Genomic DNA, 18,041 nt, shown 5'->3' with positions numbered 1-18,041 from the left:
CGATCTCCTGACCTCGTGATCCGCCCGTCTCGGCCTCCCAAAGTGCTGGGATTACAGGCTTGAGCCACCGCGCCCGGCCGAAAATAGAATTGTTAGAGCAGAAGTTACACATTTAGTTTTCATGACTTGTGCAATTTTAAATTGAGAAAACATTCTCACAGTCTAGCAAATCAAAATTTTAGTTTGTTTATATTCCTTTGTTCTGTACCTATATTTATGATGTGTTGAAATTATAGCATATAATTTCATGTAATTTTATCATTAAATTTGTTAGGACAGCATTTTAATTAATTAATTAATTAATTTGAGACAGTTTTGCTCTGTCACCCAGGCTGGATTGCGTTGGTGCAATCTCTGCTTACTGCAACCTGTGCCTCCCAGGTTCAAGTGATTCTTCTGCCTCAGCCTCCTTGAGTAGCTGGGACTGCAGGCGTGTGCCACTATGCCCGGCTTATTTTTGTAGTTTTAGTGGAGACAGTGTTTTGCCATGTTGGCCAGGCTGGTCTCAAACTCCTGACCTCAAGTGATCCACCCACCTCGGCCTCCCAAAGTGCTGGCATTACTTTTAGAGGCTGAGGCAGCCTCCCACTTTGGTAAGCCACCATGCCCAGCCAGGAAAGCATTTCAAAGTGTTACTGGGTTTAGTAAGTAATAAGTAATACTGTAGATGATGCCTTCATGTCTGTGCATGGCTTTGTTTTATTTTATTAAGAAAAATTCCTGAGTATAATTCCCTGGATCAAAAGATAAAGACATCTCTAGTTGGGCCAGGCACTGTGACTCACGCCTGTAATCTCAGCACTTTGGGAGGCCGAGGCGGGTGGATCACAAGGTTACAAGTTCAAGACCAGCCTGGCCAAAATGGTGAAACCCTGTCTCTACTAAAAATACAAAAATTAGCTGGGCGCTGTGGCGGGCGCCTGTAGTCCCAGCTACTCGGGAGGCTGAGGCAGGAGAATTGCTTGAACCTGGTAAACAGAGGTTTCAGTGAGCCAAGACCTTGCCATTGCACTCCAGCCTGGGCAGCAAAGTGAGACTCCATCTCAGAAAGAAAAAGAAAAAAAAAAGGTATCTCTAGTTATGTACTTTTTACAGTTTTTTCCCCTAGAAAGATATGATCATGGCAATGTACAGATGTGTAAGCTTTAGTGAAATTTCAGGAACTTTGGGTATTAGGAGCTTTAAAAATATATATAATTTAGTAAGCATAAAATGCTAGTTTTAAGTTTATAGTTCTTTTAAGTATTAGGTGATTGTGCTTATTTGAGAATTTGATTGTTGGAGCCTTTGAGCTAATTATACCAGTGTTAATGGTTAAGGTAATAAGGTCTGAGAGGTTAAAAGCAGCTTTGTTAAACTGCATAGCCTGTCTGTCCTGGCTATTTGGGAGACTGAGGTGGGAAGACGGCTTGAGCCCAGGAGTTTGAGGCTGTAGTGAGCTACCGTCATGCCACTCTACTCCAGCCTGGGTGCCAGAGTGAGACCCTGTCTCTGAGAGAAAAAAAAAAAAGTATTTAAGTAATTTTTTTTTTTTGAGATAGAGTTTTGCTCTTATTGCCTAGGCTGGAGTGCAATGGCACGATCTTGGCTCACTGTAACCTCTGTCTTCCGGGTTCAAGCGACTCTCCCACCTAAGCCTCCTGAGTAGCTCTGATTACAGGCGTGCACCACCATGCGCAGCTAATTTTTGTGTTTTTAGTAGAGACGGGGTTTCTCCGTGTTGGTCAGGCTGGCTTCAAACTCCCGACCTCAGGTGATCTGCCTGCCTCAGCCTTCCAAAGTGCTGGGATTACAGGTGTGAGCCACTGTACCCCGTCAGATATTTAAGTAATTCTAATGAGCATTTAAGGTTAAGAACTTACGTTATAAAGATTCGAAATAATTGCAGTCATATTTAACATTTTTTAAGATAAAAATTAAGTGTTTTCTCTATGGGCCTATTATGAGAACTGCCTCGGTCCTGTCTCATATACCAAAACAGGCTTTTCTTAGCAACATCCCCAAATGCATGTTTTTAAGTTTTCCGATTGAGTCTGATCAACTAGGTTTGGCCGACTTGTTTGAAAGAGCTGTGGAATAAGGAGCGGTTTGGCTTGGCATCCCAGTCGAATCATGTAATAGCTGGGGCAACTTTGTAATCTATCTGAATCCTTTTTTTTCCCATAATTTATAAATGTCTGTTTTTAATTTGTAAAATGGGGATAACAATATTTACCTTGTTATGGTTATGATGCGTGTCTTGCTATTGTTACGAAGTTTGGGTTATTGGTACCTTAGATTAACTTTAGCTGTAGTATTATATATGTCAACTCTTGAGTATAGGGATTTGTTAAGAAACACTCAATTGAGGTAATTTGTTCACTTTAGACATTTCAGATATAAAGAGAAAAGGAAAATAAAAGCAGCCAGTAATTGTGCCATCCAGAGTATTTTAACATTTTATTATTTTAAACTTTATGCATGGATACATACATAATTTTGTACAAAATAACAGGCAAAGATTTTTAGCTTTGGAGATTTTTAACATGGAAAGTTTATACACTACTTTTCAGATGTGCAATACAAATGTACTTTTCATTATCTTACTCTGGAACCCCCCTATTCTTGATATGGTAGGGATTGGTGATGTTGGAAACACTTTTTTGTTGTTGAAAAGTCTTGTTTATATCAGCATTTATCTTTGCTTTCTTCGTTGAAGAATTCTCCCCTCACTCCTCTTCTTCATAAGACATTGGTTTAGTGAGGGAGGAATTTCATGCTAATTGTGTTGCGAGGGAGGATCCTTGGGTTTTATGTCATGATTCATGTTTGTCTGATCTGGTTCTTAAGTGCTCTCTGCTGGTGTCTGTGAAGGCATGTGTTTGGGCTTTGCATTTGCTGCTGAAAACAATTACAATTTATTTTATTTTATTTTATTTTATTTTATTTTATTTTAGAGACAGTTCTACTATGCAACCCAGGCTGGAGTGCAGTGGCGCAATCTTGGCTCACTGCAACCTCTGCCTCCCATATTCAAGTGATTCTTGTGTCTCAACCTCCTACCTAGCTGGACTTACAGGCGTGCACCTCCATACCCAGCTAATTTTTGTATTTTTAGTAGAGATGGGGTTTCGCCATGTTGGCCAGGCTGGTCTCAAACTCCCAACCTCAGGTGATCCACCTGCCTTGGCCTCCCAAAATGTTGAGATTACAGTCGTGAGGCACCACACTTGGCCCTAATTTTTGTATTTTTTGTAGACAGAGTTTCACCATGTTACTCAGGCTGATCTCAAACTCCTTGGCCGAAGTGATCCGCCTGCCTCGGCCTCCCAAAGTACTGGAATTACAGGCACAAGCCAGCCTACCTGTTTTAATTTTTTGACATAAAGATGAATTTTTTTTTTTGAGACGGAGTCTGGCTCTGTCGCCCAGGCTGGAGTGCAGTGACTGGATCTCAGCTCTGCCTCCCGAGTTTACGCCATTCTCCTGCCTCAGCCTCTTGAGTAGCTGGGACTACAGGCGCCCGCCACCTCGCCTGGCTAGTTTTTTTGTATTTTTTAGTAGAGACAGGGTTTCACCGTGTTAGCCAGGATGATCTCGATCTCCTGACCTTGTGATCTGCCCGTCTCAGCCTCCCAAAGTGCTGTGATTACAGGCTTGAATCACCGCGCCCGGCCAAAGATGAATTTTTATTTATTTATTTGTTTTTGTTTTTTGAGGTGGAGTCGTTTCACTCTGTTGCCCACCTGGGCTTCCCAAAGTGCTGTGATTAAAAGGCGTGAGCCGCTGTGCCCAGCCAAGATGAGTTTATTACGCTTTTTTCCCCCAAAAAGAATGAACTTGTTTTTGAGATGGAGTCTTGCCCTGTCATTCAGGCTGGAGTGCAGTGGCACAATCTCGACTCACTACATCCTCTACCTCCCGGGTTCAAGTGATTCTCCTGCCTCAGCCTTCTGAGTAGCTGGGACTACAGGTGCGTGCCACCATGCCCAGCTAATTTTTGTAGTTTTGGTAGAGTTGGGGTTTTGCCTTGTTGGCCAGGCTGGTCTTGAACTCCTGGCCTCGAGTAATCTACCTGCCTTGGCCTCCCAAAGCACTGGGATTATAGGCGTGGGCCACTGCACCTGGCCAAGAATGAACTTGAATACTCTTATATATACATGAAGAAACGTGCTCAGAAAGGATATTTATTTGATTAATTACCCAGCTTATAATTTATTATAAAATGAGTAATATACCCATATATTGCCAGTGGTAGAGAACTTCTATGCTTATTTGTATAAAAATATGGGAAGGGAAACTAAAAATATTAATGTGCAGTCATTATTTTATAGATCTAATGAGGCGTCAAGAAGAACTCAGACGCTTGGAAGAACTCAGAAACCAAGAGTTGCAAAAACGGAAGCAAATACAACTAAGGTAAAAGAAGATCATTTTAAGAAACATGAATTGTATGTCTTATTAATAAAAACTCCCCACCACCTGTTACAAGTTGTATAAGTTGAGTATCATGGGAAAAATAAAAAAATTGTCCATTTTAACCACATACAGTGAGTTACTTCGCAATGCAGCATAATTATTTGCTATTGTTTGTATTTTTTAGCTGGCTAAGGGCACTTTGAATGCGAACACTTTGAAGTTAAACAAGGGTTTTAGGTATTATTATGTGTAATTTATTGTAAGAATATGCTGTGAATATCCATTTTTCCAGAGATGGATGTATTTGCATTGCTCTTATTTATTTTGTTATGTGTATAACTCTACTATGAATATCTTTATGTAACTTTGTGCTTCTGATAATGTTTAAACAAGATTTCTGAGGCTAGGGACAGTAGCTTATGCCTGTAATTCCAGCACTTTGGGAGCCTGAGTTGGGCGGATCACATGAGGTCAGGAGTTCGAGACCAGCCTGGCTAACATGGTGAAACCCAGGGGTCTCTACTAAAACTAAAAAATGAGCTGGCTGTGGTGGCACGCGCCTGTAATCTCAGCTACTTGGGAGGTTGAGGCAGGAGAATCGCTTGAACCCGGGAGGCGGAGGTTGCAGTGTTCTGAGATCTTGCCATTGCACTCCAGCCTGGGCTACAGAGCGAGACTCCATCTCAAAAAAAAAAAAAGATTTCCGGAAGTTGACTCCGTGTTAAAAAGGGTCATGGGAATTTAAAATCTCAGTACAGAATAGACAATCGTGATGGTTAGCTTGAAATCTTTTAGGTTTAAGTAAGGACGTTTGGAAGAGTGGTTAATTCAAGATGTATAAACCCACATTGATAGCTCACCTTGTGCCTGTGGTATTTAATTGCAAAATATAATGGTATAGACATTACTCTTCAAAGGTTCGAAAATCATACTAGTTAGGAAATACTGTGAAAAAGCTATGATAGTTAAAGCAAACGTAGAAATCTGTTTTTGAAAATAGTATTTGTTTTAAAAATATAAACTGCTTGTGGTAAGAAAATAAGGTGTTCAGCTGGGCGCAGTGGCTCACGCCTGTAATCCCAGCACTTTGGGAGGCCGAGACGGGCGGATCACGAGGTCAGGAAGTTGAGACCACCCTGGCTAACACAGTGAAACCCCGCCCGTCTCTACTAAAAATACAAAAAATTAGCTGGACATTGTGGTGGGCGCCTGTAGTCCCAGCTGCTCGGGAGGCTGAGGCAGGAGAATGGCATGAACCCGGGAGGTGGAGCTTGCAGTGAGCCAAGATCATGCCATGGCACTCCAGCCTGGGTGACAGAGCGAGACTCCGTCTCAAAAAAAAAAAGAAAATAAGATGTTCATGGGGAAGTAAAAGTAAAGAAAAAAGTGAAAAACCATGAACAAATTTGAAGTTTCTCTGGTCAGCAGATAGGTGATGTTCTGTATATTTTGATGTATTTTTTCAAACTTTGTACCTGAGTTTATCAATTTATAAATATTTCTATATGATTTCTTTCACTCTATATCCAATTCATTCTTAAATTATCTTCCCTGGACAGACAGCATTAACATTTCACCTAGGGAACTGTTGGAATGTAGTCTCAAGCCTCCCTGCAGAACTGCTGAATGAGAAACAGTAGTGGTGAGGCCCAGCCACCTGGAATCCTCCAGTATTCAGATATATCTGAAAGCTTGAGAACCACTTTTTTTTTTTCCAACTCTCAACATCATGAATGTGCCTTCCTCAGGAACCTTTTTAAAAACTTATTTTCTCCTTTTTATACAGACATGTTCAAATCTCTTCTACCGTTTTTCTTGTTTTGTTTTGTTTTTGGAGATGGAGTTTCGCTCTTGTTGCCCAGGTTGGAATGCAATGGTGCAATCTTGGCTCATTGTAACCTCTGCCTCCCAGGTTCAAGTGATTCTCCTGCCTCAGCCTCCTGGCTGGGATTACAGGCTTGCGCCACCATGCCCACCTAATTTTGTATTTTTAGTAGAGACAGGGCTTCACCATATTGGCCAGGCTGGTCTTGAACTCCTGACCTCAGGTGATGTACCTGCCTCGGGCTCCCAAAGTGCTGGGATTACAGGCATGAGCCACCACTCCTTGCTAGATCTTTTCTACTTTTAACAAAGACGAGGAAACCTCCTCTCCCCTAACATAAAGTCTTACCTGAATCCAACTTCTTCCTCTTAAAACTTAGAGATGACAGCTAAGCTTTTTGAAATTGTACCTACCCCTCATGTAAGCAAAAAATAAATCATTAAAACCGAACAGAATATGAGGGGTGGATTCCAAAATAGGATACAAAAATACAACAAATTAACTTAATTGTCTTACAGATGAATAACATCATCACATTGAAAGGGGATAGGGAAGAAAACAAGGAACTTAAATAACTGGAAAATAGTATCTTGACTGAATATCATAATACTAATGATAAGAACCATACATAAATTCTGTAAGCTAGTTAGGCGTATGGGCTAGTAGTTGTGAAACTTCTTTGTGTGTATACTTTTTACATGAACAGATTAGTGTACACACAGTCTTTTGTATCTGTGGGTTCTACATCTATGGATTCAGCCAACTGTGGATTGATAATATCTGGGAAAAAAAATTGTGTATATACTAACATGAACAGACTTTTTTAGCCTGTCATTCTCTCTCTTTTTTTTTTTTTGAGATGGAGTCTTGCTCTGTCGCCCAGGCTGAAGTGCAGTGGCGCAATCTCGGCTCATTGCAAGCTCCAGCTCCCGGGTTCGCACCATTCTTCTGCCTCAGCCTCCCAAGTAGCTAGGACTATAGGTGCCTGCCACCACACCCGGCTAATTTTTTGTATTTTTAGTAGAGATGGGGTTTCACCGTTTTAGCCAGGATGATCTTGAACTCCTGACCTCATGATCCTCCCACCTCAGCCTCCCAAAGTACTGGGATTACAGGCGTGAGCCACCATGCCCGGCTAACTTATCATTCTCTAAACAGTGCAGTATAACAACTGTTTACATAGCCTTTACGTTGTATTATGTATTATAAGTAATCTAGAAATGCTTTTCAGTGTGTAGGAGGACTTTTTTTACTTGTCATTCTCCGTAAACAGTGCAGTATAACGCTGCAGTGTAAAGTTTACATAGTCTTTACATTGTATTAGGTATTATAAGTAGAGATGCTTTTAAGTGTGTAGGAGGATATGCGTAGGTTATATGTGAATACTACACCGTATGTCAGGGACTTAAGTCCCTGATGGGTAACCTTTATATTTGGCTAAATTCTAAATCAGTGGATTCTGGTATCTGGGAGTGGTTCTGGAACCAGTTCCCTGCACATACCAAGGTATGGCTGTATATTGTGGATAATGAGACTCAGGTTTCTCATTATTAGAGAAAGATGAACGGCTCACGTTAAACTCCTGTGTGAGTGTGATTTGAATCAGACATATAAACTCTGTGGTGTTTAATATTGACAAATATATGCAGAAATATAGATGTGTGTTTATGTATGGGGTAATATGTATACACATACTGTATTTTATTTTTAATTAAAAAAACATTATTTAAGAGACAATGTCTTGTCCTGTCACACAGGCTGAAGTGCAGTGTCGCAATCATAGCTGACTGTAACCTCAAACTCCTGACCTCAAACAATCCTGCTTCAGCCTCCCAAGTAGCTGGGACTGTAGGTGTGCACCACCACACCCAGCTAATTTTTTAATTTTTATTTTTTTGTAGAGATGGGATTATGCTGTGTTGCTTAGGCTGGTATCAAACTCCTGGCCTCAAGTGATCCTTCCTGCCTCAGCCTCCTAAAGCACTGCTATTACAGGCATGTGCCACCATGCCTGCCCCTTGTGTGTGTTTTGTGGCTTTTTCTACCAAGAGGCCCTAGAAGCTTCAGTAACAACATAGCTGGTGCCTTGATCTTTAATAATAATTGTTACAGACAAACTTTTTTGATGGATGCCAAAGTTGGTGGGCAGAAACTTGAGAAACAGGGTTTTTGCATAGCCTCAAATTTGTATTATGTACAAATGGAAAAAATACTAAAGTGGAGAAACCCAGTAGACACCACCGTAACCAAACACTAAATTTCGTATCACCTGTAATAAGACAGTTGACATCAGGAGCCCCTTGATAGGATTCACAGAATGGGATATAACATTATTTCTGTGATATTCTTGCCAGATATGTATAATCATTCCAGTCATGAGAAAATTTCAGACAAACCCAAATTTAAGGACATTCTACAAAATAATCATCAGTTCTCTTTAATAGTGTCAGGTTTGTGAAAGATAGAAAGACTGAACTGTTACAGACTGGTGGAGACTGAGGAGAAATAACAACTAAATACAATGTGTGATTCTGGATAAGTTCTTGGAACAGAAGAAAGGTGTTAGTGGGCCTGTAGTCCCAGCTCCTTAGGAGGCTGAGGTGGGTGGATGGCTTGAACCCAGGAGTTCTGGGCTGTAATGCACTATGTCGATTGGATGTCTGCATTAAGTTTGGCACCAATTTGGTGACGACCTGGGAGCAGGGGACTTCCAGGTTACCTCAGGAGGGGTGAACCGGCCCAGGTCAGAAATGGAGTAGGTAAAAACTCCTGTGCTGATTAGTAGTGGGATAGTGTATGTGAATAGCCACTACATTCCAGCCTGGGAAACACAGTAAGACCCTGTCTCGTAAAACAAATAAACACAAACAAAGAAAAAACATAGTAAGGCCCTGTCTCTTTTAAAAAAATAATAATAATAATGGGGAAAGTGGTGAAATTTTAATAATGTCTGTAGTTAATTATAATATTGTGCCAGTGTTCATTCCTGGTTTTCATAATTTTTTACTGTGGTTATACAAGGGGTTAATATTAGGGGAAGCTCGTGAGGCACATAGAGGATAGGTTGCTGATTTAATCATAGGCCGAGATATGGAATGCCTGTTGCAGATGTGGTAATTTTTTATTGCATGATTTTTTTTATTATGTTATCTCAGTATACAATGGCATCAGATTCAATTTAAAATTCAATTAACTGAAAATAATATGAGGTGATCATTTGATGAGTAACCTTTATATTTGGCTAAATTCTAGTAAATACAGGCAGTGATAAATCTGTTACAGTCTTAGTTTTGCCTGGTGGCTGGGAAGTCTCTTTTGAAATTAACTATAAGAATCTTGATTTAAGAAGTGTGAACAACTTGCCTTAAAATTGAGTAGTTTTTGGCCGGGTACAGTGGCTCACGCCTGTAATCCCAGCACTTTGGGAGGCCGAGACGGGCGGATCACAAGGTCAGGAGATTGAGACCATCCTGGTTGAAACCCTGTCTCTACTAAAAATGCAAAAAATTAGCCAGGCGTGGTGGCGGGCGCCTGTAGTCCCAGCTCCTTGGGAGGCTGAGGCAGGAGAATGGCGTGAACCCAGGAGGCGGAGCTTGCAGTGAGCCGAGATCACGCCACTGCACTCCAGCCTGGGTGACAGAGCGAGACTCTGTCTCAAAAATAAAAAAAATTTTTTTGAGTAGTTTTGCAGTATGTATAAAGCAAAGAAAAAAAGATTATGTCTAGGAACTCATATATATTTGCAAGATGGAGCAAGTGAAGAAAATTGTCACAAACTGAAGAGATGTATCTGCCTGAGACTGCTACCAAGCAAGATAGCTTTATTTGTTAACAAGCCAAATAATCTGAGCTCTGCCTTTGTGTTTTACCTTAGTTGGAAGATAGAAAAATTGGCCTAAGACAGTACATTTTGAGAGAAATTTATTTGGAGTTTACAAGTTTCTGGATTTACTTTCAGTGCTATAAATAAATTATTTAGTTTTTCATAGGTAACTTAATTCTTCAGAGGTTGTGGCAGGTATTGAAGGAAGACCAGGATGAAGGGCTTACATGAACTGGTTCAGCCTGTGACTTGACCACTTAGTAGTTATTTCTTTGTTTTGTTCCTTCACTTATTCCTTCGTTCCTTCTCTCTCCACCCATTCACTCACCTACCCACTTTCTTTTTTGTTGTTGTTTTTTTGAGACAGAGTTTCGTTCTTGTCGCCCAGGCTGGAGTGCGTTGATGCGATCTCGGCTCACTGCAACCTCTGTCTCTTGGGTTCAAGTGATTCTCCTGCCTCAGCCTCCCGAGTAGCTGGGATTACAGGCGCCCACCACCATGCCTGGCTAATTTTTGTATTTTTAGTAGAGATGTGGTTTTACCATGTTGGCCAAGCTAGTCTCAAACCCTTGACCTCAGATGATCAGCCCGCCTTGTCCTCCCAAAGTGCTGGGATTACAAGCGTGAGCCACTGCATCTGGCCCCACTTCCTTCCTTCCTTTTCTTTTTTTTTTTTTCGAGATGGAGTCTCACTCTGTGGCTCAGGCTGGAATGCAGTGGCGCGATCTCAGCTCACAGCAGCCTCCGCTTCCCAGGTTCAAGCGATTCTCCTGCCTCAGCCTCCTGCATAGCTGGAATTACGGGCGCACACTACCACGCCCGGCTAATTTTTATATTATTATTATTATTTTTTTTTTTTTTGAGAAGGAATCTTGCTCTGTTGCCCAGGCTGGAGTGCAGTGGCACAATCTTGGCTCACTGTAACCTCGGCCCCCCAGGTTCAAGAGATTCTCCTGACTTAGCCTCCCAAGTAACTGGGATTATAGGTGCCTACCACCACACCAGGCTAATTTTTGTATTTTTAGTAGAGACAGGGTTTCACCATGTTGGCCAGGCTCGTCTTGAACTCCTGACCTCAGGTAATCTGCCTGCCTTGGCCTCCCAAAGTGCTGGGATTACAGGCGTGAGCCAGCGTGCCTGGCCCCCGCTTCCTTTCTTAAGTCATTTAGCAAATTATTATAAAGCCCTTCTTATGTCTTAGGCTCTGTGTTGGATGTGGAGCCATAGTGCCAGATAATAACAGCAAGGAGGTTTTATCCAGTAGGAATCTTTCAGAATCCTGCAAAAATATTTGAGACCTGTAAATAATTAATGGACCTCAAAATAAAACAAATTTTAAAATTGAAAATTTTTTTAGTTTTCAATTAAATGTAACATGAAGGATGTTAAAATTTGTCATAATTATTAGTTTTTCTCTCCTTAGTAATTCCATTTGTGAATATAACCTAGGAAGTAATCCTTGACCTGAAGAGGTAATTTATATAATTATAAAGGTAGTCATTAAAGCATTTGTGGAGTAGGAATAATTGAAAGCAAACGTATATGGACAACAGGATTGCTTCCATCTGCTGTCATTAAATTTAGATTATAGATCATCTGTGTGGTATAATCACAAGGTCAATGCTCCTGTTCCTGCAGTCATTTCCAGTGTGGTATAATCTTTTTCATACCCTCTTCTATGGTTATAAAAATGATTCTTATTTTTTAGACAGAATCTCAGTCTATCACCCAGAATGGAGTGCAGTGATGTGATCATGGCTCCCCACAGTCTCATCTTCTGGAGCTCAAGTGATCTTCCCACCCTAGCCTCCCTAGTAACAGGGACTACAAACCTGTGCCACCATGCCTGCCTTTATATATATATATATATATATTTTTTTTTTTTTTTTTTGAAGTGGAGCCTTGCTCTGTCACCCAGGCTGGAGTGCAGTGGCATGATCTCAGCTCACTGCAACCTCCGCCTCCCAGATTTCGGTGATTCTCCTACCTCAGCCTCCTGAGTAGCTGGGATTACAAGTGTGTGCCAACACGTCTGGGTAATTTTTTTGTATTTTTAGTAGAGATGGGGTTTCACCACGTGGGCCAGGCTGGTCTTGAACTCCTGACCTCAAGTGATCTGCCTGCCTCAGCCTCCCAGAGTGCTAGGATTACAGACATGAGCCACTGCGCATGGCCCTGGCTAATATTTTCTATTGTTTGTGGAGAGAGGCTGTCACTCAAGTGATCCTCCCACCTTCACTTCTGCCTTTGCCTCTGAAAGTGCTGGGATTACAGGTGTGAGCCACCAAGTTTGGCCATAAAAATGATTGTTAAAAGCAGTAATAGGAATCCCATTCTTTTCGTTGCCCTTTTTCCTGACATTTGCATCGCAGACATTCTTTCTTGCCAGTAGATAGTAATCTACCTCTGTAACAGATGGGTTTCTTATCTCCCAAGGTGTCAGTGAACCTTGTTTCCCATTTATAACTGATTAATGTGTCTTTGACCTTTTGCTTTTGTAAATAATGCCACAGAATATATCTCTGTATACATATGTCCCTGTACATTTGTGCATACATTTCTGTTTACTGGAAATAGGTTTGTTCATTTAAAATCATGTGGTAGAAGTTGGCCCCCAACAAGGTCACTATGTCTACTGTAATTGTCTTTGTAATTTGGAAGCTTTGAGACTAAAAAGTTTTGGTGTGTTTTTTTTTTTTTCTTTTTTTTTTTGAGATGGAGTCCCGCTGTGTTGCGCAAGCTGGAGTGCAGTGGTCTGCAACCTCCGCCTCCTGGGCTCAAGCGATTCTCCTGCCTCAGCCTCCCGAGTAGCTGGGATTACAGGCATGTACCACCGTGCCCAGCAAATTTTTGTATTTTAAGTAGAGACAGTGTTTCACCATGTTGCCAGGCTAGTCTTGAACTCCTGACCTCAGGTGATCCGCCTGCCTCAGCCTCCCAAAGTGCTGGGATTATAGGCGTGAGCCGCCATACCGGACCAAACGTTTTTCTGTGTATCCTTATTCATTCAAGTGGCAATCTGACATGAATCCATTTGTTGGCAAAGGTTGATCTGAACTCCTGTTACGTGAAACCTTTATTATCTCCAGAGTGTGAATGTTTTATCTTACTGCAGAAATATTAATGTGGATGATTGTGGGATGCTGCCCCGGATTCCACTAAGCATATAAGTAGTATTAGTATATTATTAGTATATTGACCCTTTTTATAAGTAGTATTAGTATGAGTATATTGACCCTTTTTAAAATGAGTAAAACTGAGTTTCAGCACATTTGGCCTTACTGGATCTTCCCATCCCCATACATACCCATGAATGTGAAGTATTTTCTTCACAGTAAAATGTATGAAATGTGTTAATATCCAGGAAAAGGATTCACCAATTTACTTAAAGATTATTTTTAAGGATTATACTAAGAGTTATATTTTAGAGGCAAGACAGCAATCTTAAAATAGTCCAGATTTTGCTTGAAATCCCTTAGGAACATTTTTGTTCATGTGGCCTGACGTGAAGTTCTGAGTTTTTTCTCTGGCAGTAGAAGAAATCACCGTATTGTTTTTTGAGATGGAGTCTCGTGCTGTCGCCCAGGCTGGAGTACAGTGGCGTGATCTCGGCTCATTGCAAGCTCTGCCTCCCAGGCTCACGCCATTCTCCTGCCTCAGCCTCTGGAGTAGCTGGGTCTACAGGCGCCCACTACCACGCCCAGCTAATTTTTTGTATTTTCAGTACAGATGGGGTTTCACAGTGTTAGCCAGAATGATCTTGATCTCCTGACCTTGTGATCCGCCTGCCTCGGCCTCCCAAAGTGCTGGGATTACAGGCATGAGCCACCACGCCCGGCCATCACCATATCTTTTAATTAGTGGACTCAGATTTAGCAGGAGTGTTGTGCAACAAACAAGAACAAGGTATCTTGAAATTTGAGAGGTTGCAATTCTAAATGTAGGAAAAGTACGTTATGAGAGAAACGTACTGGAAAACGAGACCTAATAAAGGGGCATCAGCTTTATATAGCCTTCACTATTTAAATTTCTGTTACAGTTTTATTGGTGGGTGGGCATACACGTTGAGCATCTATTATGGGAAATGTTTAATACCAGAAGAAGTATTTTGGATTTTTTCACATTTCCAGTATTTGCATTGTGTTTACCAGGTGAGCATCCTAAATCTGAAATGCTCCAGTGAGCATTTTTTTAAACATCATGTTGGCTATAAAGAAGTTCCAGCCGGGGCGTGGGGGCTCACGGCTGTAATCCCAGCACTTAGGGAGGTTGAGGCAGGCAGACCACTTGAGCCCAGGAGTTTAAGACCAGTCTGGGCAACATGGCAAGACCCTGTCTCTAGAAAAGTACAAAAAATTATCTGGGCATAGTGGCACGTGCCTGTAGTCCCAGCTACTTGGGAGGCTAAGGTTGGAGGATTGCTTGAGCCTGGGAGGTCAAGGCTGCAGTGAGCCGAGCTGAGATTGGGACACTACACTCCAGCATGGGTGACAGAGTAAGACCCTGTCTCAAAAAAACCCCAAAAATCCAGATTTTGGAGCATTTCATATTTAGAAAATTCAGAAATGCTTTCAGATTTTTGGATTAGGGAAACTCAACCTGTGTATATTTGAATTTGCATTGGTTTAAATGCCAATATAATGTGAATCTGTTACTTCAATATTACTATATAGGCTTTTCCTCTTAATCATTTATAACTTCATTACTGATTTAATCGTAATCCTGCTAAATGTAGATAGTGATTTTCCTTTGAAGACACCTGTAGTGCAGGGATCAGCGAACTTCTGGAACTAGATATTAAATATTTCAGGCTTTGTAGGTTACATTCCTCTGTCTCAGCTACTCACTGCTTTAGCCCAGAGTAACTATAGACAGTAATGTAAATGTTTATGCTATAACACTTCATTTCTAAAAACAGATTGTGGGCTGACACCTGCTTCAGGGGATTTCTTTTAGTGGGTTGATGAAAATGGGGAGAGAGGAGTTGGTAAGGCTTCCTTTTGGAAATAGGATTTTTGTCTAGGCATTCTGGTTTTTTGAGGTGGCTTATCTCTGGATATGTTCTGAGTGCCTTTAAGAACTGTGCAATGTCAGTGATAGAGATCAGTAGATCTGACTTTTTCCCTTTCTTTTTCTTTTTCTTTTTTTTTTTTTGAGACAGGGTCTCACTGTTGCCCAGTCGGGAGTGCAGTGGGGCCATCTCCACTCACTGCAACCTCTGCCTCCTGAGTTCAACCTATTCTGGTGCCTCAGCCTCTCGAGTAGCTGGGATTATAACACACCTGGCTAAATTTTGTATTTTTCATAGAGATGGGGTTTCACCATGTTGGCCAGGCAGGTCTTGAATTCCCAACCTCAGGTGATCTACTCGCCCCAACCTCCCAAAGTGCCGGGATTACAGGTGTGAGCCACCATGGCTGGCTGAGATTTTTTCCTTTTTATAGTAAGAGAGTACATGTTTCAGCTTTTTTTTTGACTCTTAATTTCTTGAATATACACAATTAACTATCCTAGTTATGATTTTACTTTGTTTTTCTGGTTTACCTTAGGTAAGTTACTTTATGTCTTTGGCTTATTTGATTTATTAAAGGCTTGGAGTGACATAGAAGGAAGGTAAATTTAGGATGCTATGACCAGTCGTGATTACAGGTGTGGCATAATGTGATTGCATAAATGATTTTATTTTACATACAATAAAATGTCCAATGACAGCTCACATGTCACGATGCTGACATTTTTATTTAAAACATTTTCAGACATGAGGAGGAGCATCGGCGGCGTGAGGAAGAAATGATCCGACACAGAGAACAGGAGGAACTGAGGCGACAGCAAGAGGGCTTTAAGCCAAACTACATGGAAAATGTAAGTAAACTACTGGTTAACTAAAATTATTTTATATTTTCAGGTTTATGATGTATATTTAGAATTCTTTAGATTTTGGTTTATACAGTGGTCTTTTCTAATCTTTCAAAATTTATGATGTTTGATAAATTAGTGATTTTCTTAACCTCTCATGCGTGGTAAAGTAAAATTAGTTGTTTGAAGATAATGTTTATGTTTTATGAAGTGGATGTCGTATTTTTTCCTATTAGTTGATCTTTAAAAAACATGCTGTTAAATTAGAAATCTTGATATATACATCATTTCCACTTTTCTGATTTTCACCATATAGTAATATTGAAACATCTTTATTTTGGAAGATTTCAGACATGTACAAAAGGATTCTAGTGTGTACTCATCATCAGCCATAACACTTATAAACATACGGCCGATCTTTTACATCTTTAAGTATAACCACTTTATTTCCCAATTTATTTTATTTGAAATACCTGACTTCATATAATTTTATTATTTTCAGTATGTCTAAAAGATGAAGACTTTTTAAAAAAACCTTTATCATATTTTTAAAATGGTCAGTTCTTTCATTTTAACTAATTAAAGCCCAGATTTGCACAGGTCTTAAATTATTTTTTTTTTAAACATTTGATTTCTTTGAATTGGCTGATATATTCAGCCTCTTGTAGTCTAGGTTTTCTCTTCCTGTCTTTAATATTTTATTTACCTTTTTTTTCTTGAGCCAGAATCTTGCTCTGTCAACCAGGCTGGAATGCAGTGGTGCAATATCAGCTCACTGCAACCTCTGCTTCCCAGGTTCAAGCAGTTCTCCTGCCTCAGTCTCCCAAGTAGCTGGGATTACAGGTGCGCACCACCACACCTGGCTAATTTTTGTATTTTTAGTAGAGATGGGGTTTCACTCTGTTGGCCAGGCTGGTCTTGAACTCTTGACCTGAAGTGATCTACCCACCTCAGCCTCCAAAAGTGCTGGGATTACAGGTGTAAACCGCCATGCCTGGCTGACATTTCTAAAATAGATCATCTGTTGTTTCATAAGATTATGCTCATAGAAAAGCATTAAGGTGACAATATACTTTCTTTTCTAGTAGCTTCTTAAAGTGTGTGTCGCATACTTGAAGCATCATGATAAAATCAATTTGGCTAGAGTGTAAGTTGGCAAGCTATAGCCTGGGACCATGGCCTGGTTTTTATTACTCCACCACAGAGATATTGATGGTGTTTATGTTTTTAAAGGGTTATTGCAAAAGAAAGAAGAAGATTAGAAATGACTTGTGACCCACAGTAACTTAAAATATTTGCTTTCTGACCTTTTTATAATGTCTGTGGAAACCTGGGCTGGAATCTTTATTTATTTATTTTTTTCATTTTAAAATTAGTATTTATGGTAGATAGACCGCAAAGTCACTATGCTCTTAACTTTTTGGTTTCAAATAGTATGTAAATGAGGTATCCATGTTTCAAATACTATGTAAATGAGGTATAATAATTGTGTAACGCTGACTAGTGTTCTGTTATTTTGTGATTAGAAATGATACGAATCTGCACAAGTTTTTCATTATTTTGGTGTCAGTTTTATTTGGTTCCAAGCTTCACAATGCTTCTTATTACTATAAAGTTAATCAAGTACTAAAAGCAATATGAGTGAAAGCTCTACCTATCTCAAATATTTTGTGTTAATGGTAATATATTAATAGGAAAACATTGTATTAAGAATGCATTGAGGCCATTCTGTCAGTTGTTCTTCATTTACTTTGAAAACTGTCTTTGGAGAAAATTGTTAAACAATTTTAATGCTGTGTGTGTGTGTGTGTGTTTTTTTTTTTAAGCTTTGAAATTAGGCCCTCTTATGTGCTTTCTCTTATTTCACTGTTCAGTTTAAAGGGAGGAATCAAATGGTAAGTGTTCAACTTGTCCAAGTAATGAGTAAAGTTGATTTTCTTCGTTAATTTTAAGATGCCACCTCTCTCTTCTTGTCTTCCTAATAGAAATAGTCCAACACAACTAAGATTTACGAGACTTTCAAGTATAAAATAAATACTGATTTACATATTTCATGTTTGAAATAATAATTTCATGTAACAAAGAGTGAGGGAAAACACTTGTCACATCTGGTCATCTTTTTCTTTGTCAGCCTTCAAC

At 40.2% G+C, this 18,041-nt stretch overlaps 1 protein-coding gene across 1 annotated transcript in view; it reads left to right on the top strand.

Annotated features, from left to right (window-relative positions):
• Positions 1–18,041, top strand: part of PSPC1 (paraspeckle component 1) — a 74,144-nt gene that overhangs the window by 29,892 nt on the left and 26,211 nt on the right. The window contains exons 4-6 of the mRNA XM_011959223.1: positions 4,314–4,398; positions 15,803–15,908; positions 17,777–17,797. Of these exons, the coding sequence (XP_011814613.1) occupies positions 4,314–4,398; positions 15,803–15,908; positions 17,777–17,797 (212 nt within the window). The remainder of the gene's footprint in view (positions 1–4,313; positions 4,399–15,802; positions 15,909–17,776; positions 17,798–18,041) is intronic.

This window comes from Colobus angolensis, unplaced genomic scaffold (genome assembly GCF_000951035.1).
Source record: "Colobus angolensis palliatus isolate OR3802 unplaced genomic scaffold, Cang.pa_1.0 Scaffold113, whole genome shotgun sequence".
NCBI classification, from domain to species: domain Eukaryota; kingdom Metazoa; phylum Chordata; class Mammalia; order Primates; family Cercopithecidae; genus Colobus; species Colobus angolensis.
Note: the sequence above shows the minus strand (reverse complement) of the source record. Positions and strands in the feature narration are given on the sequence as shown.